At 48.0% G+C, this 23,980-nt stretch overlaps 2 protein-coding genes across 11 annotated transcripts in view; both read right to left on the bottom strand.

Moving 5' to 3' along the window:
- Positions 1-481: 481 nt before the first annotated feature.
- On the bottom strand, positions 482-14,469 carry PRKAG1 (protein kinase AMP-activated non-catalytic subunit gamma 1). Of its 4 annotated transcripts, XM_081249710.1 has the most exons (13): positions 14,380-14,454; positions 10,371-10,419; positions 4,981-5,153; positions 3,346-3,455; positions 3,065-3,146; positions 2,908-2,966; positions 2,723-2,768; positions 2,566-2,620; positions 1,989-2,115; positions 1,715-1,880; positions 1,519-1,556; positions 1,104-1,250; positions 482-968 (listed from the first exon to the last, which is right to left on the bottom strand). In XM_081249710.1, exons 4-13 carry the CDS (start codon positions 3,415-3,417, stop codon positions 864-866), a joined length of 897 nt encoding a protein of 298 aa, XP_081105836.1. In that variant the 5' UTR covers positions 3,418-3,455; positions 4,981-5,153; positions 10,371-10,419; positions 14,380-14,454; the 3' UTR covers positions 482-863. The 4 variants fall into 4 exon arrangements, with proteins under 4 accessions (XP_081105836.1, XP_081105834.1, XP_081105835.1 ...); XM_081249708.1 differs by lacking the exon at positions 4,981-5,153 and having other exon boundaries at positions 14,380-14,469; XM_081249709.1 differs by lacking the exons at positions 4,981-5,153; positions 14,380-14,454 and adding an exon at positions 11,301-11,569.
- Positions 14,470-16,325: 1,856 nt separating this feature from the next.
- KMT2D (lysine methyltransferase 2D) overlaps positions 16,326-23,980 on the bottom strand; it is a 37,929-nt gene continuing 30,274 nt past the window's right edge. For 6 of the 7 annotated variants that reach the window (XM_081249689.1, XM_081249695.1, XM_081249692.1 and 3 more), the window contains exons 46-56: positions 23,759-23,889; positions 22,938-23,070; positions 22,732-22,859; positions 21,445-22,585; positions 20,442-20,578; positions 20,212-20,342; positions 19,692-19,739; positions 18,258-18,543; positions 17,945-18,018; positions 17,709-17,817; positions 16,326-17,568 (exon numbers count right to left, since the gene is read on the bottom strand). In XM_081249689.1, coding sequence (XP_081105815.1) covers positions 17,476-17,568; positions 17,709-17,817; positions 17,945-18,018; positions 18,258-18,543; positions 19,692-19,739; positions 20,212-20,342; positions 20,442-20,578; positions 21,445-22,585; positions 22,732-22,859; positions 22,938-23,070; positions 23,759-23,889 — 2,411 coding nt within the window. In that variant the 3' untranslated portion in view covers positions 16,326-17,475. The remainder of the gene's footprint in view (positions 17,569-17,708; positions 17,818-17,944; positions 18,019-18,257; positions 18,544-19,691; positions 19,740-20,211; positions 20,343-20,441; positions 20,579-21,444; positions 22,586-22,731; positions 22,860-22,937; positions 23,071-23,758; positions 23,890-23,980) is intronic. The other variant, XM_081249694.1, reaches the window with a different exon arrangement.

Genomic DNA, 23,980 nt, shown 5'->3' with positions numbered 1-23,980 from the left:
GTGGCCCTAGGCTAGTTACTTGGCCTCTCTGTGCCTCAGTTAAAAGAAAAAAAAATCTGTAAAACTGAAATAGTATCTACTATTGTTCTGAGGATTAGTTGAAGTAATATATGTAAAGCACTGAGAATGGTGCCTGGCACACAGCTTTATATGTATGTGTGTGTGTGCTATTACTGTTGTTATTAATGAGCTGAAGAAGCCATGTGAAGCAGGAAGGCTGGAGTAGTAGTGCCTATCAACTACAAAAATCAAACACTGAAATACCATGAAGAGGCTCCTGTCATTTTAATTAGGTTTGCCACAAAAAGCAATAACCTCAGCTAACCACTCTGTCCTCCCCCTCCACCCAAGTCTCACCTCCCTTCATACGCATACAGCACAGGAACCCAAAGGCCCTCCTCCCCATGATCCTCCCCACTCCCATTATGGGAAGAAATGCCATTAAATGGACTCAGCCTCCTCCATACAGCATGAAACAGGATGAATAAAAATATCTTTATGAAGAGTTTTGTTGTGTCCATTATCTTAGGGTGGAGTCAGGGACAGAGATAGAGGCAAAGGCTGGGTGAGGTCTGGGGATCTCTCAGAGATCAGAATTTGCCTGAGGAGCACAGAAAGGGGGCTATGTCTAAGTGGACGGGGACTAGGCTGAAAGTTTTCCTCAAGGGTGAGGATAAGGACAGCTAAAAATCCATTCTCCTTCCTCCCCCACACCTTCCCTCACTCCCACGTAGAAGGGTAGGGGGCTCCCGGGCAGGGAACAGAGTCACAATTCTCTAAAGTTCTCGTCTCTGGTTCCCAGAGCTTTGGGCAGGCAGTGAGTGGGGCATAACCCCTGGTGCTGCATGACCCCTTCCCCCGGCTCAGGGCTTCTCTCCGCCTGTGAGCACCAGGGCCTGCAAGATGTCAGACAGTGATACAATTCCCTTGACCACATCATTCTCATCCACCACTACAAGTCGGTGAACCTGCACAGAGCAATAAGGAAGGGAGAAAGGGATGTTTAGTGCCAGCCTCAGTTAAGGTGAGCCCTTCAGCCCCTACCCTCCATGCCAAACCAAAGCTGCTACCCCCAGCACCTTTTGGGTTGCTGGCTCCCCTACCTCTGCTTCTACCAGCCTGTTGATGATGGTTTCCAGAGTCTCATGCAGGTAGCACTTGAGGACACCCTCAAAGTGATGCGATCGATGTTGCAGGGCTTTGGTCACTGACACATCTAGGTTGTTGTAGGTCTTTTCTGCTGCCAGATTCTGGGGAGAGAGAGAAACATTCATGCAGGGAAGCAAGGGAGCCAGCCCGCAAACTCCGAGCCCACCCAGCCTCACCAGAGTGACTTAGGGTAGCTGTCAGCCATGCCCACAAGCCATACCCAGCTCATTCAATTCCTTTTCAAATAGGATTTGAAAGCTTGGAAGCTTCTAAAACCCTCAGGTCCCAGAAGAGACTCTCTTCTTCTCCCTCTCCACATCCAACACCCCACCCCTTTCCCTGCCTCCCAGCACCTCCACAATCACTCACGATAACATCAAACTTGGAGTAGATGTCCACCACACGCCCTAGGGGGACAGAGGCAGCTCAGCAAGGAGGATCTGGCATCCAAGGCCCCCCCTGCCTATAGAATCACCCTCCGGGCTGAGCTGAGGGGACAGCAGGTTTTCCCACAGCCTCCCTGGCTTCCCTGGAGCCCTCCCTCTCCTTTTGCCCAATCTCTCACCTTTCTCATCCACCACTGGCAGGGCTGAGACTCGGTGCTGTACAAAGATGCCCAGAGCCACATAGACGGGGGTAGTAGTGCGGACCATAGCAATGTTAGCATAGGTGCCAATCTGTAGCTCTTCCAGAGACTTAGACATGAACTCTGGCTTGGGGAACTCAGTGATCTGAGGAAATAACCATCATCTTGATTTTTTTCAAGGCCCCTCAAACCACCTTTGGATACCCCTCCGACAAGTATGTAAGAAGTAAAAACTGGGCTGAAGAGCACTTACAAACAACTTGAGGAATTTGAGGATGCGCTTGTGGGTGAGGATGTACAAGGTGTTGCCTGATTCCGGGTCAATCACTGGCAGCCTGTGGATCTTGTTTCGAATTAATGAAGAAACAGCATCAAACAAGCTGTGGGAAGGTAGGGGATAATGATAAGTTCCACAGTGCTGGGCCTTAGGGTGGTTAAATAGCTCCTTAGAGTTTGTTTATAAACAGGTGGTTGGGGGAGAGGAGCAGTGTTCAGACTAGACCTAAATATGTGTGTGTGTGTGTGTGTGTGAAAGAGAGGGAGAGGGAGAGGGAGAGGGAGAGGGAGAGGGAGAGGGAGAGGGAGAGGGAGAGGGAGAGGGAGAGGGAGAGGGAGAGGGAGAGGGAGAGGGAGAGGGAGAGGGAGAGGGAGAGGGAGAGGGAGAGAGAGAGAGAGAGAGAGAGAGAGAGAGAGAGAGAGAGAGAGAGAGAGAGAGAGAGAGAGGAGTGTCTTGCCTCTCTTCTGCCCTTGGATCTTTGGGTATCTAGAGCCTTAGCTATGATGAAGGTAAGGCCCTTTCCCCTCTGGACAAATGGTTAGCTGGAACTCACCTGGCATTAGGAGAAATGCAGACAAGTGGTTTAAAGGAGTCCTGTAGGTACACCTCTGAAGGGAAAAGGGAGGTTCACAAAATACCACCATGTAAAACTGTTTCCCAGGAAACTTTCCATCCCTTTATCCTTTTACAACCCCCAGTTCTCTACATACCTCTCCAAGTTTCTATCTTGTGTTCTTCCAGCTCATAGATCTGTACCTGAAAGCAGAGCAACAGAACTTGAGACTTGATCTCCCTGCTTCATTAACCTCTTGTAGTTTGTTTGGAAGAAAGGAAATGAGAATGAGGGACTCTGGGCAGGGAAAGTGGTTTTGGTCATTGAGCTAAGGCTCCTTACCAGGGCTGATTTATAGTAGCGGTGCAGAATATTGATGAAATCAGTGATGGTCAGCATGCCTAGAGGCCAAGATAAGAGCCCTCAGCACTGCTCAAAGCTTCTCTCCCTGCCCAGCACAAGATGCCAGTAAAACTGTGTTCCAACAACTCCTGCTTACCCACAAAACTTTGCTTCTTACTATCCCACAAAGGGGCAGCTCGGACACCATTAGTCACCAAAGCAAAGAAAGCTTTCTTCACCTGCAGTGAAAGAGTAACAGTCACAAAGGAAAATTCCCAGGGGGCAGGACTTTAAAAGAATAGGAATTGGGTATGCTGAGGAAAACATGAGCCTAACCCCATAGAAGGACAAGGGTATTACCCTTGGGATGAGGTAGGATGAGAGGTATTGAACCAGAGGCTCCAAGGAAGGGGGAAGGGAAAAGAGGATTTCACCTACCTGAAGGGAAGTATCAAATACAACCAATTTTGAGCTTGTGGGAATCAGGTCATAGCAGCGATGAGACTTCATGAAGGAAGTATACACGCTATTGTTGGATTCTGGAGTCTCTGCATAGGGTGGGATAGTTAGTAGCTTCCTTCCATGCAACAACTCACAATCAAAAGAGGCAGAAAATAAAAGTATTGTAGTTGCTCAAATATTTACAGCATGATTTTATAAGGCCCCCTATTCTGTTTTGTTCCTATTGTTCCCACAAAACCTGGAAAACCCCTTAGAAACCATTTCATCCAACCCCACCCCCAGGTAGAACTATATCTATTGGCTCCTTAGCCAAAAGATGGCTGACTAAAACAGAAAGTCTGTAATACTTTCACTAACCTATTCTAGTCTAAAAGCTTTTTTTCTCATCTTTAACTCATTTTCCTTTTCATATATTTAGCACATTTTCACTTGTTCTCTTTTCTCAATTAAGATGTAATTAAGCTTCTTAAAATCCAAGTAAACTTCTTAAAATTCTTCTAAGACCCACAGATGAGAAAGTCATGGTCCAAGTTGGGCCATTTCAGAACAACACTAAGTTAAAGCCCAGTGCTCAACCAACCTGGCCCAAAACAACCTGAGAGTCCATCTTGGGATGACCCTGTGAATCAGAAATCATCCCACCTACTCTAGACAAATGAGAGACCCTGGCTGGGTTTACCTTTCCATTCCCCTGATTTTAACTGCTTGCTCTCAACTGGAGAAGCAAGCCCCAAAATAACAGCCCAAATGTGCTACATAGTATGCTATGTGTACTTTAAAATATTACACCATTTAATCTGCAAGGCAAATAAATATTGCCCTCATTTTTCAGCTGAGAAAACAGGTGGAAAGCAGCAAACAAACAAACAAAACTGCTCAAGGTCATACCATTAGTAACAAGAAAGACTCAAACACGGATCTACCTGATTCCAAAGTTCACGCTCTTAAATCCTATGCCAGTTGTTTGTTTTTAATTTTTTACCAAAGTTATACAGGTACACAGTTTAAAGAGTCAAACAGTTCTACAAATTTTGTTAAGAAAAACTGCAGTCCCTAGCACCCACCTCCCTGTACTACCCCTCCCCAGAGATGAGACCTCTTTTAGCTGAGTATTTTGGTACTTATTTTTATGTCTATAAATAACATGCTTATATTGCTACTTTTTTCGTTCACTTTTAGGCATTAACTATTATCATGCAAGGAAGATGAGAGGCATTATCTATTAACATGCAAGGAAGATGAGAATTTTCAATTCTCTTTACTGCCAGGACCCCATTATAAACATGCACCTCCCATCACTCCGTTCTCCCAGAAGTTAAACTGTAAGGTTGGTTACATCAGTATTTAAATAATTTTGACTAAATATTCATTATTCAGAGCTACGTCAAGTAGTAAAGTCTGATTTTTTTTTCTTTCACAACTTTTTGTTTTCCTGGGAGTTAATAACTGTCTTGTCTTTTTGTTTGCTTAGTTCTCTATGCATAGTACTTATAACTAATTCAATCCCCAAACTCTTTACCAATTGTTTACATCTCCTTTCAAGAAGTTCAGAAGCATGAGATAGTCTAACAATTTAAACTACCCAAAGAAGTCTCTCTGGAGCCTTCTGACCTGCTCAGATCTGGGCTGGTGTGCCTGCTGTCATCCTTAGATCTTCCTTCATCACCATCCAGGGGAGCCCTTTCACGTCTCTCCTGTACTGGCACTCCTGTGTCCTGTATCCCATGTTTTCATCTTTTTTGATTACTCCCTTGTTTTGGTGGAGCACATCTTCCAGTAGCTTCCTGAGAAAGGGTGCATGGGAAGTAAATTTTTTGAGACCTTGTAGCCTGCAGATATCTTTATTTTACCCTCATCTTTGAATTATAGTTTGGCTGGATATAGAATTCTAGGTTGGAATTTGTTTTTCTGCAGAATATTGAAGGCACTGCTTCATTGCCTTCCAGCTTCTGGTGCTGTTGAGAGTCCGGAGTCCCAGGCAATTCTGATTCTTTGTATGTGACTTGTTTTTTTCTCTTTGGAAACTTAGGATCTTCTCTTTGTTCCCAGTATTCTGAAATCTCATGATGATTGTGCTTTGGATGGGACAATTTCACCCATTGTTCTGAATATTCAATGAGTCCTTTCAACATGAAAACTAATGTTCTTCAGTTCCAGGAAATGTTCTTGAATTACTTCCTTGATTGTTTCCTTCCCTCTGTGTTGTCATTTTTCTCTTTCTGTAACTCCTATTATTTAGATATTGGACTTCCAAAACTGACCCTTTAAGGTTTGTTTTTCTTGTTGTTGTTCTTTTAAAAATACAGTAGTCCCCCACTTATCCAAGGTTTCACTTTCCACGGTCTCAGTTACCCGTGGTCAACCCTAGTCTGAATATTAAATGGAAAATTCCAGAAATAAACAATTCATAAGTTTTAAATTGCACGGCATTCTGAGCAACATGATGAAATCTCTTGCCATTAAGCTCAGTTCCAGCCCTGGGCGTCAATCGTCCCTTTGTCCAGCATATCCCGCCCGTTAGTCACTTAGTAGCCCTCTCAGTTATCAGATTGACTGTCGCTGTATCACAGTGTTTGTGTTCAAGTAACCCTTATTTTACTTGATAATGGCCACAGAGCACAAGAATAGTGACGGTGGCAATTCGGATATGTAAAACTGAAGCCCCAAAGTGCTTCCTGTAAGTGAAAAGGTGAAAGTTCTTGACTTAATAAGGGAAAGAAAAAAAAAAATCACATGCTGAGATCTATGATAAGAATGAACCTTCTGGACTTCCCTGATGGCGCAGTGGCTAAGAATCCACCTGCCAAGGCAGGGACATGGGTTCAATCCCTGGTCTGGGAAGATCCCGCATGCCACGGAGCAACTAAGCCTGTGTGCCACAACTACTGAGCCTGAGCTCTAGAGCCCGTGAGCCACAACTACCGAGCCCATGCACCACAACTACTGAAGCCCGCGCGCCTAGAGCCTGTGCTCAGCACCAAGACAAGCCACCGCAATGAGAAGCCCACATACTGCAACGAAGAGTAGCCCCCGCTCGCCACAACTAGAGAAAGCCTGCATGCAGCAACGAAGACCCAACGCAGCCAAAAATAAATAAATAAAAATGTTAAATAAAAAAAAACAATCAGCATAAACACAATTCACTGATTAAAAAAAAAAGAATGAATCTTCTATCTGTGAAACTGTGAAGAATGAAAAAGGAATTCATGCTAGTTTTGCTGTTGCACCTCCAACTGCAAAAGTTATGGGGTCAGTGTGTGATAAGGGCTTAGTCAAGATGGAAAAGGCATTAAATTTGTACAATAAGATATTTAGAGGCAGACAGACCGACCAACCCCATTCACATAACTCTTAATATATAACTGTTCTATTATTAATTACTGTTGTTAATCTCTTACTGTGCCTAATTTGTAAATTAAACTTTCATAGGTATATATGTATGTACAGGAAAAAACATAATACATACAGGGTTTCATAGTATCTGCGGTTTCAGGCATTCACTGGGAGTCGTGGAATGTATATCCCAAGGATAAGGAGGTACTAACTACTGTATCTTTTCTCTCCTACTTTCCTCTTCTTTGATTTTTTTTTCTTTTCCATTATAGTTTATTACAAGATATTGAATACAGTTCCTTGTGCTATACAGTAGGACTTTGTTGTTTATATCTGTTAATCCCATACTCCTAATTTATCCCCCTCCTTTCTCCTTTGGTAACCATAAGTTTGTTTTCTATGTCTGTGAGTCCACTTCTTTGATTTTTTTTTTTTTTTTTTTGCAGTACGCAGGCCTCTCACTGTCGTGGCCTCTCCCATTGCGGAGCACAGGCTCCAGACGCGCAGGCTCAGCGGCCATGGCTCACGGGCCCAGCCGCTCCGCGGCATGTGGCATCTTCCCGGATCGGGGCACAAACCCGTGTCCCCTGCATCGGCAGGCGGACTCTCAACCACTGCGCCACCAGGGAAGCCCCACTTCTTTGATTTTTTAAATTCTACTTTATGAGAGATTTCTTCAACTTGATTTTCCATACCTCCTACTTAGTTTAAAATTTTTGCTATTATATTTTTAATTTCCAAGAGCTCCTTTTTTGTTTTCTGAAAACTGCTTTTCTTTAAAAAATTACTTCCTGTACTTGTTTCATGGTAGAAATATTCTTTATCTGAGTATGTGTTAATGTTAATTTTTTAAATTTATTTTTAATAAATTTATTTATTTATTTATTTATTTTTGGCTGCATTGGGTCTTTGTTGCTGCGTGCGGGCTTTCTCTAGTCGTGGTGAGCAAGGGCTACTCTTCGTTACAGTGCACAAGCTTCTCATTGTAGTGGCTTCTCTTGTTGCAAAGCATGGGCTCTAGGCACATGGGCTTCAGTAGTTGCGGCATGCCGGCTCAGTAGTTGTGGTGCACGGGCTCATCTGCTCTGCGGCATGTGGGATCTTCCCGGACCAGGGATCGAACTCATGTCCCCTGCACTGGCAGGCAGATTTTTTTTTTTTTTTTTTTTTTGCGGTACGCGGGCCTCTCACTGTTGTGGCCTCTCCCGTTGCGGAGCATAGGCTCCGGACGTGCAGGCTCAGCGGCCATGGCTCACGGGCCCAGCTGCTCCGCGGCATGTGGGATCGTCCCCGACCGGGGCACGAACCCGTGTCCCCTGCATCGGCAGGCGGACTCTCAGCCACTGTGCCACCAGGGAAGCCCAACAGGCAGATTCTTAATCACTGTGCCACCAGGGAAGTCCATTAACATTGATTTTTAAAGTTCTCTTCTCTATGCATTGACTTTTCCCTTCTGTTGCTTTTTTTCCTGTTTGTTTTTTTCCATTTGTGGGGGGCAGTTTGGATCACTTTTTTCATGTTACAGGCTTTCTTTAGATGTCTGGTAATCCTTGGTTTAAAGGAGGATTCAAACCATATTTTAAGAGTGGAGTCTTTAAAGCTGATTAGAAGCTCTATGTCTGTAAATGAACCTTGTTGACGGTGAACCATTTAGATGGCGAACACTCAATACTTACATTTTTAGGGCTTTCCCCTCAATGGGATTCTGAAGAGAAGGATTATTCATGCAATTTTGTGCTTGGAGGATGAAGTCTTTTCTATTAGCACTCTGAAAACCGAATGGGGGAAAAGGGCTGGGGTCTCAGCATCCAGTATAGTTCACTTCATGCTCCTGTTTTCAGCACAGTACCTCTGCCTTCAACTGGGCCGGCGCCCCTTTGCATACCTCCAGTCTTTGCCAAAGTTGGGATGGGAGTTTCCCAGCTCTACTCAGTGGGGTAGGGAGTCTTGGGATCTGACTGCTTCTTGGACCTTCAATGCTTTTGGGCTTTCCTCACTGCTAGTTTATAATTCAGTTTTCTCAGGTCTGCTAAGTCACTTACCACACTTCTGTCTGCTTTCCAGCTTCCAAAAATTCATTGCTATTATCTCCTCTCTTGTTCTCCCTATTCTGGTGGGTTTGTACCTTTTTAAAAAAATTCCTTCATGGTTTTAGTGGCTTTTTGCGAAGGAGCGAAAGTAGATGCATGTATTCAATCCACCATCTTTAACTGGAAGGCCACCATTGTTCCTCAGATTTGAAAACTCACAGACTCCCAAGAACATGTCTTTTGACACCAGTTTAAGACATGCTACACTGATAGTTAAATACTATCATTCCAGGCTACAGGCCTACAAACATATTTGACTTGGTTTTCCCAGGATTTTTAAAATAATTTAAATCAGTTGCCCAATTTAAAAAAATCTGGAGATTTACATAAAAATCCAAACTCGCAGTTTCTTTTCATAATCAGAAGATCTGACAAAAGTAGGTTGTGAATTCCCAAATAGTTGCAATTGACCAGACCTGGATAGTTGCTGCCTCCTTTTAGATGCAACGAGACCTACAGGTTATTGTAGTCATACGCAGCTCACGTCACTGCTTGACCCATGGAGACAATTTGAGCTTCTTACCCCTGCCTCAGTTGGTGCTAATGTGAATGCACTCAGAAACACAAAATAAGCACTGATATCATGGGGCAGTACTCAATTATGAAGAATCATCTAGGTAATTCAAAATATGACTATATTAACTTTTTTGGATACCAACAACATGAAAACAGAACATTTAAAAAATTCTTGTGGAGAACTCACGGACGTTTAATAATATGTCCTAGGATCTCATCCCATATTTCAATCCTCTGAGAAAGTGTGTACTCCTAATGCCATAAACATATCCTAGGAAGACTAGGAGTGTTCCTGGGCAAAATTCTTTACCAGACATGCCTATAAATTTTGCTTTTTAGATGACCTAGGGTTGGACCATTCCATTCTAACCAAGTATTTGGGCAGGTGCTGGAATTTCTTCTCCTGTGCCCTGAATTTTAGGGTTTAGTGCCTCTATTTCTAGATTAGTTCTAAGGGTTTCAAGTCTCTTCTATAATTTATTGTGTATACTCAGTGGTTTTAGTGAGATCGCTGTATGATAAAATCCTAGTGGCTTTGTTTCTGGGCTACTCAGAACATACCAGGGACTTTTTTTTTTTTTTCCTTCCCAGTATCAACTCATTTATTCATTCACTATTCTTTCTTTCTTTCTTTCTTTTTTGGCCGCACAGCATGTGGGACCTTAGTTCCCCAACCAGGGATGGAACCTGCACCCCCTGCATTGGAAGCACAGAGTCTTAATCACTGGACCACCAGGGAAGTCCCTACCAGGGACTTCTAAACCATGGTTAGCCAGCCCAGAGTTGCCTATGGAAGTTCTCCCTGTACCTCAAAAGTTTCTCTCAAGTGGTTTGACAACTGAAGATATTAATCATCCTCACCCTGCCCAAGATTTATTCCTAGGTGATCTTGCCAAATCATTGTTCCTGATTTATGTGGTTTGGCACATTATCTGGCCCAGCTTTGATCTTCCCAGGGAAGACTCTGGGAGAAATTCAAAAGCACTGCTGAAGACAAATTAGGATTGGGCTACTGGTATGAAACTGGTTTTCACACAAGTTTCCTTTCTTCAGTAAACTTACCTTGAGGATGCTCATTTTCCAGAGCTGAGTAGTTATCTGAAGAAGTGACCTGGAGAGACAGAGGAACAAAGATTCAGCTTATCTTAGGCTCCATCCATTTGAGCCTAGCAACATTAGGGAAAGGGCTGGTTAACTAATGACTTCCTTGTCCTTCAGAAATATTATCTCATTTAATCTTTATAATAACCCTAAGATGAATACTATTATAGCCTTATTTTCACAGATTAGGAAACTTAGGTTCAAGAAATATTAAGCAACCTGCCCAAGGTTGCATGGCTGGCAAAGGGTGGAATGGGGATTTGAATACAGATCTGTGCTGTTCCAAAGCTCATGCCCTTATATACTACCTTGCCTAATGAAGCATTAGGTCTTAAAAGCTGAGACTAGAAAATGTGAGCTTAAGGTTGGCCCCAAAAGACTCTCACAGACCTATTTTATAAAAATATGGAAGCCAGAGAGACAATACTGCTTTCCCCCAAACAGTCACTAGGTGTAGTTGTGGGCGCCTGAGTCACTGACGTACCCCTTACCATAAGAGGGGGCCACATCTGGGGAAGATCCCAGTAGCTGACTACCAGAGAGAGTCAAAGTTTGAATGACTGAGGGGTAGATAAGAAGGATAAATGTTCTGAAACTAGGGAACTGAGTCCTCTCAGCACCCTTGTGAGTCAAAGGCTGCTACAGCCCAGAGGGTGCTGGTTTTCCAAGTTTCCTTGTTCATGACAGTCTGAGATTAGAAAGTGCTTTGAATATAGAGAAACCTTCAGAACCATCTCTGTGCTCCCTCAAGTGGGAACATTTGGAAATTTCATTGTTATCTAGGAACCCAGGAGAGATCATGATAATTTTTGGCGGCTGGAATCAACAGTTTTGGCTCTATTTTGCTCTGTCTGGGTAATATCCCCAAACTAACTTAAAGTCATACTTTACCTCCACAGCTGCTGTAGTAACATGAAGTTAAAGGCCTTGGCTTGAACCTGGGAGGTTGGCTGGTAAACAGGGTCAAGTTGGCAGGACAGCCCTAAACTTCCCTCCTCTAATGGGCCAGGGTGTGGGCAGGGGATAATCTCCCTCTCTTCTGTCTGGGCAGCATAAGGCTATCAGCATGGCCTGGCATTTTGGCAAAACTATCGGAACAACAGCCTCATCACTTCTAAGCGGGAAAGAGGTCTGTTCAGCAGTAAAGCAGTCTTACAAAGATCTATACAAAGACACAGAAACAGCTACTTCTGTAGAAATTACTGTACCCAGCGTATGATACTTATTTACTGCACTGTGCTACAGTTATTTTGTTCGTTATCTATCCAAACAGACTGTAAATTCCTGGAAGCCTGGAACTATCTTATACTTCTTTGTATCACTCCCTCATACCACATAGCATGGGGGTTTGCATATAACTCTCAACTGTTTTGTTTTTTAACTCTCAAATTGATAATGATGCACACTGATATGAACAGAGAGACCTAAGATTAAGTTACAGAAACAGAAAAGAGACATACAGCTAAACAGAGACACAGATACCTACATGAGAGTCAGACACAATTGAATATGACTTTATCTTTCTGCCTGTTTCTCCACACAGGAGTGGGGTAATTATGTCCACTCTCTCTACATTTAATAACATAGGGGACTTGTGCAAAATACTGTTTTCAGAGACACACCCTAGATCTGACACATAGACTCACAATTTCTTCCAAACTCCTGATCCACATTTTCAGTTGTTTGCTGGACCACCCCAGATGTCACAGAGACTCCTCAAATGCTTCAATACAAAACAGAACAGCATCTGTCCCCCCAATACTATTATTCTTACTGTGGGTCCCACCTTTTTTTTTTGCACTGCTGTCTTCCCTGATGCCTGGAACTGTGGTCTTGATTCCTCCAAGAACGAGCTATGCCAACATGTCTGCTTAGAATGACAGAGCAGGGCATGACCTAAACTTGTCCTTAACATCTATCAGCTAAGTTGCTAAGTTAGAAATGCCTCAAAGCCATCTCTCTCCTTTCCACTTTCACAGCTTTAACTTAGCCTTTTACATCCCACTTCTATAGCATTCTCTAAGCTGGTCTCCCTGCCAGTTTAGAGAAGAGGAAGTCTATTTCCTCTTCCATTTGTCTTTCATGCTGTCACCAAGTTCTCTCACCAAGCATCTCAGGTTTGGAAGGGACTTTCAACTCCAGCAACCAAGAACTCACTACTTTCTGAAGCAGCTTCATCCATTTACAGAAAGCCGTTAGGAATATTCCTAAAGTACACTCACTACCTTGCTCATGAATCTTCCATGGGTCCTCTTATTACAAAACAAAGTTCAAACTTACTGTGGTATGCAATATCTTCAGCCTGACCCCAGCTTACTTTTCCAGTTTCCAGTCATTTCTCCAACTGTGACCAAAATCCAAAGCTCCAGCAACATCAAGCCACTGGCTCACCCCAATTAATCTCTACATGCCCCAGTTTCTACGCCCTTGCTCGCACTGTTCTCTCAACCTGCAATGCCCTCTCGTGGGCTGACAGCAATTTCTCCCTCCTCTATGCTGCCACGGTCCTTCTTCTACACCTTGACGCTAGCATTTATTACAGCCTACCTTAAATAACAGCTGTCACTGACTTGCCCTCACCCCCACTCCAGTTAGGTTAAGCATTTTCAAAGCAGGAGTTTTCTTTTTTCTTTATTTTATTCAATTAACTAATTTATTTATTGGCCAAGACGCGTGGTCTGCGGTATCTTAGTCCCCCCACCAGGGATCAAACCCAGGCCTGGCAGTGAAAAGGCTGAGTCCTAACCACTGGACCGCCAGGGAACTCCCTTTTTTTTCTTTTCAAAACTATTTCTATTCCAAAAACCTAATCCACTACATAAAGTATGAGGGCTAAATTAGAAAACCTATATTAAAATGCTTTTTAAACCTTAATACATTTGTAAGTAAGTAAAAAATAATGTTATTTTGAATTTAATGGAATCAGACCTTTTATTCTTGCTCAAAATTCTCTTAATCTGTAAGAACTTACTCCCTTGCCTGGGTGACCAGCTGCAAATCATTTTACCACTTTGGTCTGGTTTCTTCTTTATAACCTTAGGGACCTGACCTCTCTGCAGGCAAACAAAGGGTACAGCAAGGGAATGACCCTGGGCATGTAACTGATCCAAAGAAAGGTGAACCTGCAGCCCTCACACAACTACAGTAGCAGATGATAAAAACCAAGGTAGTTAGAGTTACTCTGCCCGACAAAGGATACATGGAGGGAAGTGAATGGGAAGGGTTCCAGAGTACTAGACAAAGGCTCCTGAGAGTGAGGATGGGTCCAAACAGGTAGTAGGCGACCTGCAGCAACTCTGGGAGGATGACAGGGACCTGCCACAAACCGTCAATGCCTGCCTGCCAAGAAGGAGCTTTGCCAACACCCCTGCTTAGAATCGCAGAGCAGGGAGTGACCTAAACTAGATCAGGGACACAGTGGCCTCGAACACTGAAAGATTCCCTCCTTCAGGGAAACCCCACTTTTCAGTCTCATTAAGGGTATGTTACCTCGCTGGACACCTCAATGCAGTATAAAAGTCTTTCAGACGTCCCTCCTGCCAAGGACTGCATGAATCACCCTCACACAACTGGGGACCAGGTGCTACCTGCAAGCGGGGGTCCCTCGGAACCCCCTGCTTCACCCAGGAAAGCTGGCTCACAACCCTTCTCTCTCAGGCAAACCTCTGAAGGGCTCAAGGCGCTAAAAGGAAAGGAGGCCCGATATCGCCAAGGCGTGCGTAGGTTCCAAGGAGGGAGCTAGGAGTCACTGCCCGCTCGGGCGAAAAGTACCACAGACCGAAGGCAGGCACGGGCGCGGCCCAGTCCTAGGAGATGCACTCGGCGAAGGAGCGGAGGGGCAGGGTCACGGGATAGGACAGACACCCTGCTTCTCGTTTACTGGGGACCAGCGCCGGCCCCGGCCTCCCCGTCCCCTGACGGGGGTCTCAAGCTCCACGGCGCCCTCCCGCAGCCCTCCCGCGCTCCTCACCGCCTCCATCGCGAGAGACGCCGGCTGGGTTCGTTCGCTTTAGGAAGCTTGCCCGGGTCGGGAGGCGGGGAAGGTCCCGCCCCACGTCCGGTACCGCGACGCCACTTCCGCTACGTCAGAACTGACGCAAGCCAAGGGCGGAAGGCCGAGAGCTGACCCTTCCGGCGTGGCCCGGCCTCCGAAAGCGCCCTCCCCGCGGTCCTCCCGCACCTCACGGATCCCACCGACGGCGAGGGTGACGGGACGGAGCCGCTTGTATTTAAAATGTTCTTTTTTTATTTGTCGTTTAAAAACAAACTTGGAAGAAGCAAAATCCAAAACTTGCCCTTTGCCTCTTGCAACATAAATTATGTACAGTTCAGAATGATCGCTGATACAAAACATGCCAAGGACAGGGGCGCTGGGGGTGGAGGGAGAGAGGGCGCTTTAAAAAAGGGAATCATTTCATCCGTTGTTACGAAGGACCAACCTTGCTGTACAGGATACACACAACACAAAATAAAGTCTTCACGGGATTCACACTTGTCAGATTTATTTTTTAAAAAGGGGGGAGGGTGGGTCCTGGAGGTGAGGGGAGAAGACCGTAAAGGGGAAAAACTGAAAATTGAATATGTGCAAGTGTAAACCAACCCAAAATACAAACATGGGGCACGGGGAAGGGCGGGGCGGGGGAGAGGGAATTCTGATGCAATTATACAGGCGGGGTACTTTAAAAAAAAAAAAAAAAAAAAAAACCAACAACCAAAATTCCAACCTTGTAGCTTGGGTCTGAGTTAGTTTATATAAAAATTAAAAACTGTATAAGGTTTCTTCACTAAATTCTACAGGACTATCAGATACCTAGCATATGCTTACAAAGTCTGCCCCATCCCCTTTTCCCAATCCCAGGGCCCAAGCCCCAACCAGAGCCTGACTCGCAGGAGCCAATCTCCCCCTCCCTGTAGCCTAGACCTTCTTTGCTCTTGGAAAAGGAACATCCAATGGCTTTGGGGGGCAGCAGCCCAGTCTCCCCACTGTCTGATTTAATTACAGTGGTTTCTGTGGGGGTGAGGGGATGTTATTCTCTTAAACATTTGCAGCTTGAAACAGTTGAGGAAGCAGCTTAAAAAAAAAAAAAATCTCCCTACCCCCATCAATCCGCAACCCCCCAAATTCGAAAACAAACAAAAACAAACCTAAAATCACAACAGCAACCGTGCTCCCCCTCCAGCAGGCCCGCCCATACACCACCACCAAGCCCACCCCTACACTCCAGACATTTGATTCTTGAAAATATTAATTACAAAATGCCCTTTGCCCACAGCCCCTAGGAGAGAACTGCATATAAGCTTCATCTTCATTCCCATGGCTCCCTACCAGAGAGGGGTCTGGGGCCTCACCCACCCCCTGACCTAACCCTACCCCCAGGAAGAGGTTCAACTGCAGCACAAGCTTGGGCAGAAAGGGGAAGGACAAGGGAGGAGGCAGGGGAACCCATTACCCTCTGGCTCCCCCTGGGGCCAGCTCACTTTTGTGCGTTATAACATAGTCCAACTATACAAAAGGGGGTGGGAATCGCCCAGCCTCTATACCCCCCCTTACAGCAGTCACAGCCAGGGGGTGGGGAGGAGGGGGTGAGGAAAAGGGCGGTAGGTTGGGTAATGGAGGGGGCTCCCCCACAAGGGGAGCTCCATGTGTCCGCCCCACGCCCCCCTACCATTTATAAACTGGTTTTGTAAAAAGAAAATAGATATATTTATATAGAATATATAAAGCACAAAAATTAGTAGTTTTACATTTGCTCTCCCCGGGGGTGGGGGGAGAGGGGAGGGTTCTCACCTCCAGCCGGCTCCCCCATGCCCCACAAGACTATGTACAATCCCATGTATAAATAGATAAATACCCCCCACCCTCCCCGCGCTGACACTAAGCTCCCCCAGCCCCACATCACCACCCCTTCCCACCAGACCAGCAGCAGTTTGGTGACGGAGGGAAAGTGGGAGCTCCGGGCCACACCCTGCCTCACTGGGTATGGGCATGCCACTCAGGGATAGCCCTCACCCTACCACCCACCCACCCTATCCAGGGGCTGGAGGGCAAATGGGCTCATGATGGGGTTGGGAAAACCGGAGGGAGATATCCTGGTCCTAAGTTTAGCACACCCCTCCTGCCCCCATGTCCAGATGGAGAAGGAAGTCCTAGAGCAACTAGGGGCCAGTCATCCCCAATCTTCATCACCATTAGTCTCAACCACCATCCCATGCCCGTAATTAAAAACAAAGATGGATTTTTTGTTGTTGTTTTTTCTTCTTCCTCCTACCCCCCCTTCCACCCACTCAGAAGAGGGCAGTGAGGTGGGGGAGAGGGTTGGGGCAGTAGGGGGCTTGGAGAGGGTCTCACATTTCAAAACAGCAAAAAATCCAACACTTAAATGAGGTAGGTGTGGGTGCGGGGTCTCCTTGCCCGGCTTGCCTGGCTTGCCCTCCTGGGCAGCGGGGCGCCTCTTTCCCGTTCATGTTGCATTTGTCAGAGTGGAAAACAAGGAAACACAACCCATAGAGAGACAGAAACACAGAGGAGAAGAGGGAGACAGAGACAGATTGGGAGGGAAGGGGAAGGGGATGGGGGTGAGGGTGGGGGCAGGACCCGGCAGGCAGGGCCAGGTGTGGGACCCGGCCTTTGGGATTGTCAAGCTTAGTCAAGTCTCTTTGCAGCCTCGAGTTGGGCCAGAGAGGTCGGTGGGAGCAGCAGGGCTGTGAGGCCCGGCCGCACATCCTCCTCCCCGCTCCCTGCTGCCTCCCAGATGCTTCTGGGTAGTTCCCAGCCCATATCCCCCTCAAACCTGAGATGCCCAATGGCTGCTTCTGTCTGACCCCTCCTGGAGCTGGGGGCAGAGATGCCAGCCTGGGGGCCAGTGGCGGGGAAGAGGGTCATCCCTGGTGCCCAGGGTGGGCTTGGCCTAGGGCCCTCTGCCCCAGCCTCCTGCTCCAGGGGCTCCGGTCAGCCGGCAGCCCCAGCCCTGGGTCCTGGCTCTGGCTGCTACCTCTCTTCCCCCTCATCCCTTTCAGGGAAGAGGTTGGGGTGGGGGACTCCCCTGCCTGGTAGCCTCAAAGCTTCTTAGTTCATCCATTTCCGACAATTCCAGGCTCCACAGTGGCAGGGGATCTTGTGCTGATCGTCCTCAAAATCAAACTGATAGTCATATGTCAGCTGGAAAGAGAAGAGGGCAGAATCAATGCCAGTCCCCGAGAGGAAGTGGGGGAGGGCAGCGGCCTTGGATTTTGACTTCCGGCAAATGGCAGAGAAGAGGGAGCTTGCTTTGTCACTCAATGAGGGATGCTTCCTCTTACCTCCTCTCCTTTGGGGATTCGCCGGCTGGAGATGATGATGATTTTGTCCTCCTTGTCAAATGTCACAACTTCCGCCACACAGTTAGGGGCACAGGAATGGTTAATGTACCTAGGCAGTGGGACAAAGTCAGAAACGCCGAGCAACTGGGTTGGATGATTCTGGTTCCTTGTTGGCCCACCCTCAGAATGCCACCCTCAGGGACTCGTAAATCCCTTCTTACTCATCCCTCTCTTACCTGGCAGGGCCTCCAGTCAACGTAGCATCAATGACATGTTCATTGTTTATTCGAAACATGTAGATGCCTCGATTCTAGAAAGGCAGAGGTTGCAGAGGAAGGGGCAAGAATATCAGAGAATGGCAGCGGTGGTGGCGAGATCAAGGAGTGGACTTGGGCAGTGGGCTTATCTTCATCTCTTATTCTTCCGTTCTCCTGCCTCTCCCCTCCTCTTCCCACAGCTTTCCACCTGCTCCTCTGGCCCCAATCCTGCCCCCTGCCCCTTGGCTAAGTGTGGACCATGCACCATGATGGCCCCTCTGCCAGCCCATACCTGCTCCTCATAGATTTTCTCCCGCCGGTTGGCCACCTCATTGCGAATGATGGTGCCAATGTACTCAATGACCATTGTGTGCTTTTCTAGGTCCTTGGCTGCATAGAGCCCCAGGCCCTGGATACGGGAGCGAGCCAGGTATACATTGTTCTTCCACTCAGTGCGGAGCCGCCGGTACTGAGATGACTTCGAGTGCACAAACTGCTTGCTGTACGGGGTGTTGGTCTCGCCTGTGAAGGTGCTCTGATATGCCTTGGACATGCTGGTGCTGTTCAGAGTGTGGGGCCTGGGAGGTGATATAGTCCATGACAAGACAGCTCTCCCCCAGACCAGGCACACGCCACCCGCTTCCTCCCTGGGATGTGCAACGCTCCAGTTAGGGGCATGTGCTGCCTTGGGAATGGAGTAGAGTCTTGGCTTTGGTGAGGCAGCAAGTCGCTACGGGGACCCTTCCAACAGCCTGGGTGGCAAAGAAAGCCCAGGATGGGGGGGGGGTGGGCACGGAGGAAGGGAAGGGGCACTGATTCCCCTACACTGAGCCCGCTCTCCCATCTCCCCACCTTCTACCACCCTCCTGCCAAACCAGACTCAAGGCCATGCTCAAGACCTCTGGGAGGTCTTCCCCAAGCAGCCCGGGCCTGGAATTTAAGCTCATGATTTGTTCAAATATCTGAGTCCTACTTCCTGCTCATACTGGAAGCTCTGAAAATGGGGGCCATGTCTACCACATTGGGCTGGATTTTAATTAAAATTGGCTCTGAATTCATAGCCAAAAGGTAGTATCCTTTCCTTTCTTTAGACTGTCCTCTTCTCTGACGTAACATTGGGCTCTGTGCAGATGGCTCAGTGCAGGGGAATGACTGCTGCCTAGGAGGATGCCTTTTCACCACCCTAGGGCACCAGCCAAATTCTTGCCCATCCCAGAGCAGTGGTTTTCAAACTGGTTCTTTTTTATACAGCAGAAATCTTTTTGTTTTTTTCTTTAACAAAACATTACCGGAACTCCCATACATAAACTAGATAGAAACGGAACTCTACTGGTTGAATCCAATTTGGGGAAGGGGGAGTTATGCATGGAGAGGGCCAAGTTCTGCCTACTCAGTTTATGTGTTCCAGGGCTTTCTGGAACACACACAGTTTGAAAACCACTGTTGTAGAGCATCAAGGACCAGGGCTGGCTGGGGTAGAGTTTGACGCTCTACGACAGCCTGAGGAGCAACCGAAGGTCTTCAAGAAAGCCCTCCTAGCGTGGATTTTGCCTCCCTCTACCCAGGGACCAAGGTCAGCCTACTGCGGTACACAGCAAGAACAGTGGACCACAAGTCAAGAGATAAGGCTCTGGTCCCAGCTGTGACCTTGGTCTAGTCACTTCATCTTTCTGGGTCTCAGTTTTCTCAGCTGGAAAATGGGGATCATACCACCTGCCCTACCTACCTCATAAGGTTGTTGTGAGGATCAAATGAGATAATGGATGTGAAAACGCTTTGAAAAAAAAAGTATAAAGTGCTATACAAATGTAAGGTTTTATTATTTTTCCTATTATATTCCTAATTATTTATTTTTGACACCAACTCAGCCTGGGGAAGGGAAGGCGAACCTAGCACTCAGGGGGCATCTGTCTGAGGCTTGGGAGAATCACAGGCCCCCTGGAAGCAAAACAGGAAAGGAAGGTGGTGACTGGGTCGTTTATACATTTCATATGATTTCACCACTGTCTACCCAGAACCTCCCCAACGGCCATTCCCAGGGTGCCCAAGATAAGTCTATCTCTAGACGGCAGGTCAACCCAGAATACCTGAGTAGGCTGGGGGAGGAAAGGGATACCCTAGTGATACCTGCACACCCTCTAATCAGGCCTAGAGTGAACCCCCAGTCTCTCCAAGGGAACTCTGATCTGTAACCCCAAACACTTGTAATTGGCCAGAGGGTCCCTACCAACCCCCCACAAGCTCACCGTTTGTAGTGTGTGAGGATTTTAGGCTCTGATCGAGCACAACCAGTGGGGTTGATCATGAGTGGCAGCTCCATCAGGGGGTGGCGTCCATAGCGGAATAAATAATTTTGACAGCTTTCCACTCCAGGCAGCTGTTGGGCACAGGTCATGCTCACTTTAGCCTGAGCACTTGTGGGGCAGAACCAACCTTCCCCGTGCCCACCTGGCCCCACCCCTGGCCCCTTCCTTACTGATTCAGCTATGCGCAGCACGGCGTGCACTGTCAGCCCAAAGAGCTCCTCGCCTTTCAGGTACTCAGGGAAGAGCCGCAGCATGTCAGCCTCTTTTCTCATGGCAGCCACAGGCTCAATGATGCGATTCCACACAGCTAAGAGGCAAGGAAAGAGAGCAGCCCTCAGAGGCAACTTCTGCTCACTGACCTCAGCCCTAACCTCCATCTGAAGCTACATTTGTTTCCTGTAGCCTGCCCACCTTGCTGTTAAGAGGGTGTGTGGTTCTTCAGGAGCCCCTCTTGGCCTCCCAATCTCAGTCTCCCTCAACAAGCCAGGAGGCTTCCCACCCTGGAGGGGCATCAGAGAGCCTTGTGACACAGAAACATGAACCCAGGGCCCAGGATACCCAGCACAGGCATGTTTTGGAGTTGAGAAGACTTGGGTTCAAGTTCTAATACTGGCCATGGGACCTTAAGGCAAATACTTAAATCTCTCCACTACTCAGTTTCTCTATGTGTAAAACTTGGCATAGTAATAGTACTCAGCTTGCAGGGTTTTGTGTGAACAAAATAACCTATATAAATTGCTCAGCTTAGTTTATGGCACATAGCACATGCTCACTACAATGTAACTCTTACTGTTACTTTTATCAGTAACACTGAAACTAAGATCAAGTTTTTATCCAGGGAAAAGCAACCATAAGGAACTCAAGGCTAGAATCAGATTGGGTGAGCTGGAAGACAGAGCCCCAGAACTGTATCCTTTAGATCCACTGAGTTAGGAAAAGGAGCTGACATATGTGTAGTCAGACAAGCAAAATATCCTCAATCACAAGGGAATTCAAAGTGACTGAGCAGTCAAAACACTTTCTCTGGAGATCTTCAAGAGACCTCTGCCTGCCCTCAGTGGCGGAGAAAGATCACTCATGAGGAGCCTGCAGGTCTCTTCTCAACATCGTAAAGGGGACGCTGGGAGACACTTGCCCAATTCCGTATTACCACTTCAAGGGCCCCGTGCTCACCCTGGGGAGAGGCGTCAGTGAAGACCAGGTCCTCCAGGCCCTGCTCCATGACTTTGATCACAAACTCCGGCCGCCCGTTGTTCTCGCCGATGGAGCAGCGGTAGCAGCAGCGGCGGTTGCTAGTACGGAGGCTCCAGTAGATGCGCGTGGCCTCGTAGCCCACGGGGTAGAGGGCGGTGGCACTGTGGAAGTCGGCCATCTGGTGGGGGAGCAGCTGTCCGATGGCGTGGAACACAAGGCCCCCCACACGGAACATGTGCAGCCGCTCCCCCCGCTGGATGATGCTGGCGATTTGCTTCACCTCATCTCGCTCAATGTAGACCCGCCGGAAGACAGCAAAAGAGCTCAGCTCCTGCTCGCAGGGCCCCTTGATCTTATGCATCGGACACAGCATGGTCTTGTCCTTAAAGAACATGCACTTGGCGCGGATGGCGCAGGCAAAATGGTAGACGTTGGGGCAACGCATGCGATTGCAGCTGCTGGTGGCACCAGTGCGCTGGCACAGGGAGCACTTGGTGAGCAGTCCTCGGTGCAGGGCAACCTCCACGTTCATCAGTGCCCCACCCTGGGTCTCATATACCTCCGTGGACCACAGGGCACAGTTGAGGTGCACCCACAAGTCCAGGTCCAGGTTCAGTAGGCGAGCGGGCCCATCCGTGGCCCCATCCCCCTCCTCATGACAGAAGCAGCAGCGCCGCATGTCTCGAGGCACCTTGTCAGGTCGCAGGGCTGTGCCAAGCTGCTCCATAAACTCTGCCACTTCCCGCTCATCCTCCTGCCGCACGCCACCCTTCTGGATGGTCAGCAGCAGCCGGAGACGCTTCCAGCGCACCCCCTTCCACTTCTTGAGGCGAGGGGGCCGGGAATCTTCGCCTTCTTCAGAAGGCCGGGCTCGGGGCTTGGGCCGGGCTGATTCAGGGGACGAGGCAAGTGGCAGAGGCGAGGGGACTGGTGGCTCAGCTGAGGGTTCAGCTGGAAGTTCAGCCAAGGGTTCAGCAGGGGGGCTGGCAGGAGAGGGTGCCAAAGGGGAAGGGGGTGGGGAGGGTGCTTCAGGAGGCGGGGCCGAGAGCTGCCGCACGTCCAGGTTGGAGACGTTGTAGGTGTAGCTGTGCTGGGTGGGTGGCTCTGGGGCGGGGCTCTCCTATGGGAAGACGCCCTGTACCATTACTGCCAGCTCCTCGCTGAACGAGTCACCTCTCTCCTCCCAGCCAGATTCCACTCGCCCAAAAGCCCTGTGCCTTCTCAGTCCTAGCCAGACACCCACCCCTTTCCCGCCAACAGACCCACCTGTTTGAGGAGACTCAAGATGTCTAACTGGCTCTTGAGGGTATAGCCGGGCAACACAGCATCAAACTGCTTCAGCCAATCAGGGCCAGCTTCTGGGCTCTTGCCTCCCAGACCCTTTTCTTTCCCACCTGCAGGAAGGAAGGGGTCAGAGCCTCCCACCAGAATCATTCCCTGCAGGTCCCAAGGAGTTTTCCTGCCAAACTCACCAGGGCCCTCAGCTTCCCCCTTCTTAGGCTCAAGGCCTGCCCGGGCAGGGCTCTCTGGGAACAGCACCTCATAGGAGTTGGGGATCTTCATGCTTAGTAGCTCTGCCACTGCCACCATCACACCATTCAGGTTCTGCCAGGGCAGGAAAGGGGATGGGACAGCCGTGTCAGCAGTGTGTGTGGAGTGAGAACCACCACCAGCTTGGTAGGGACAAGGACACTCAGAAGGCAACTCCCCAGGTGGCCATGTGCCATCAGTCTTGCCCCTGTGCCATCCAGCTCTTCTCATGCATTTCCTTTATGGGCAGCCTCTCCCAAACCGCTGTGGGTACTAACGGGAGCTCCACAGAAAGAGACCTGTGTCTGCTGGGTTTGGGAAATGACACACACTACATCCACTACCTGGAAATTCACAATACACATTAGCAAAGTAAAGGATCTGAAGAGCCTTGTAATAAAGAAACCTGTTTTGCTATTTTAACTGGGATTTCCAGTTTCCTTTGACCACAAAACCCTGATAACATTTTCAAAAAACCAGAATTCCACTCAGTGTGACTGGCGACATGCTGTTTCGTAGCGCTCGTCACATTATACACGCTCTCCTATTTGTTGACTTGTGCCTTTACCACTGAACTGTGAGCCCCTTGAGGGCAGCGACCCCTTGTGCTACATTTTTCCTAATCCCACAGTCCAGCTCAGGCTTTCATACACAGTAGGTCCTCAATACATAGTTTTAAATGATTGTATTTATCCAGAGAAGCTCCCGGGACTGCCCACTGACCAGCATCCCCTTGGCCTCCGAGGCACCCCCAGGAACGTACCTTGGCAGCAGCGGCAGAAACTGTCAGCATGACTGACACCTCGCTTCCTTTGCCCTTTTCCCAAGTTGTGGCAGGCAGCTTCCCAGGGGCCTCCAGCTCCAGGGCCCCATAAGGTTTGCTATCTGGGAAGACTGAATGAGAAAGAGGGACCTGTGTAAGCTCCAGCTGCCTCTCTCCCCAACCTCTGACAATGCAGCCCGGCCTGGCCAGGACTGGTTCATG

This window comes from Mesoplodon bidens (genome assembly GCF_964165515.1).
Source record: "Mesoplodon bidens genome assembly, chromosome: 11".
NCBI lineage: Eukaryota > Metazoa > Chordata > Mammalia > Artiodactyla > Ziphiidae > Mesoplodon > Mesoplodon bidens.
Note: the sequence above shows the minus strand (reverse complement) of the source record. Positions and strands in the feature narration are given on the sequence as shown.

What these genes read in the sequence shown, in the direction of transcription:
- PRKAG1 (XM_081249708.1), bottom strand. An exon ending in TCAAATTCCTCAAGTTGTTT is followed by an intron (nt 1,881 to 1,988) that starts GTAAGTGCTCTT and finishes TTATTTCCTCAG; the next exon opens with ATCACTGAGTTCCCCAAGCC. An exon ending in ACTCCAAGTTTGATGTTATC is followed by an intron (nt 1,251 to 1,518) that starts GTGAGTGATTGT and finishes CTCTCTCCCCAG; the next exon opens with AATCTGGCAGCAGAAAAGAC.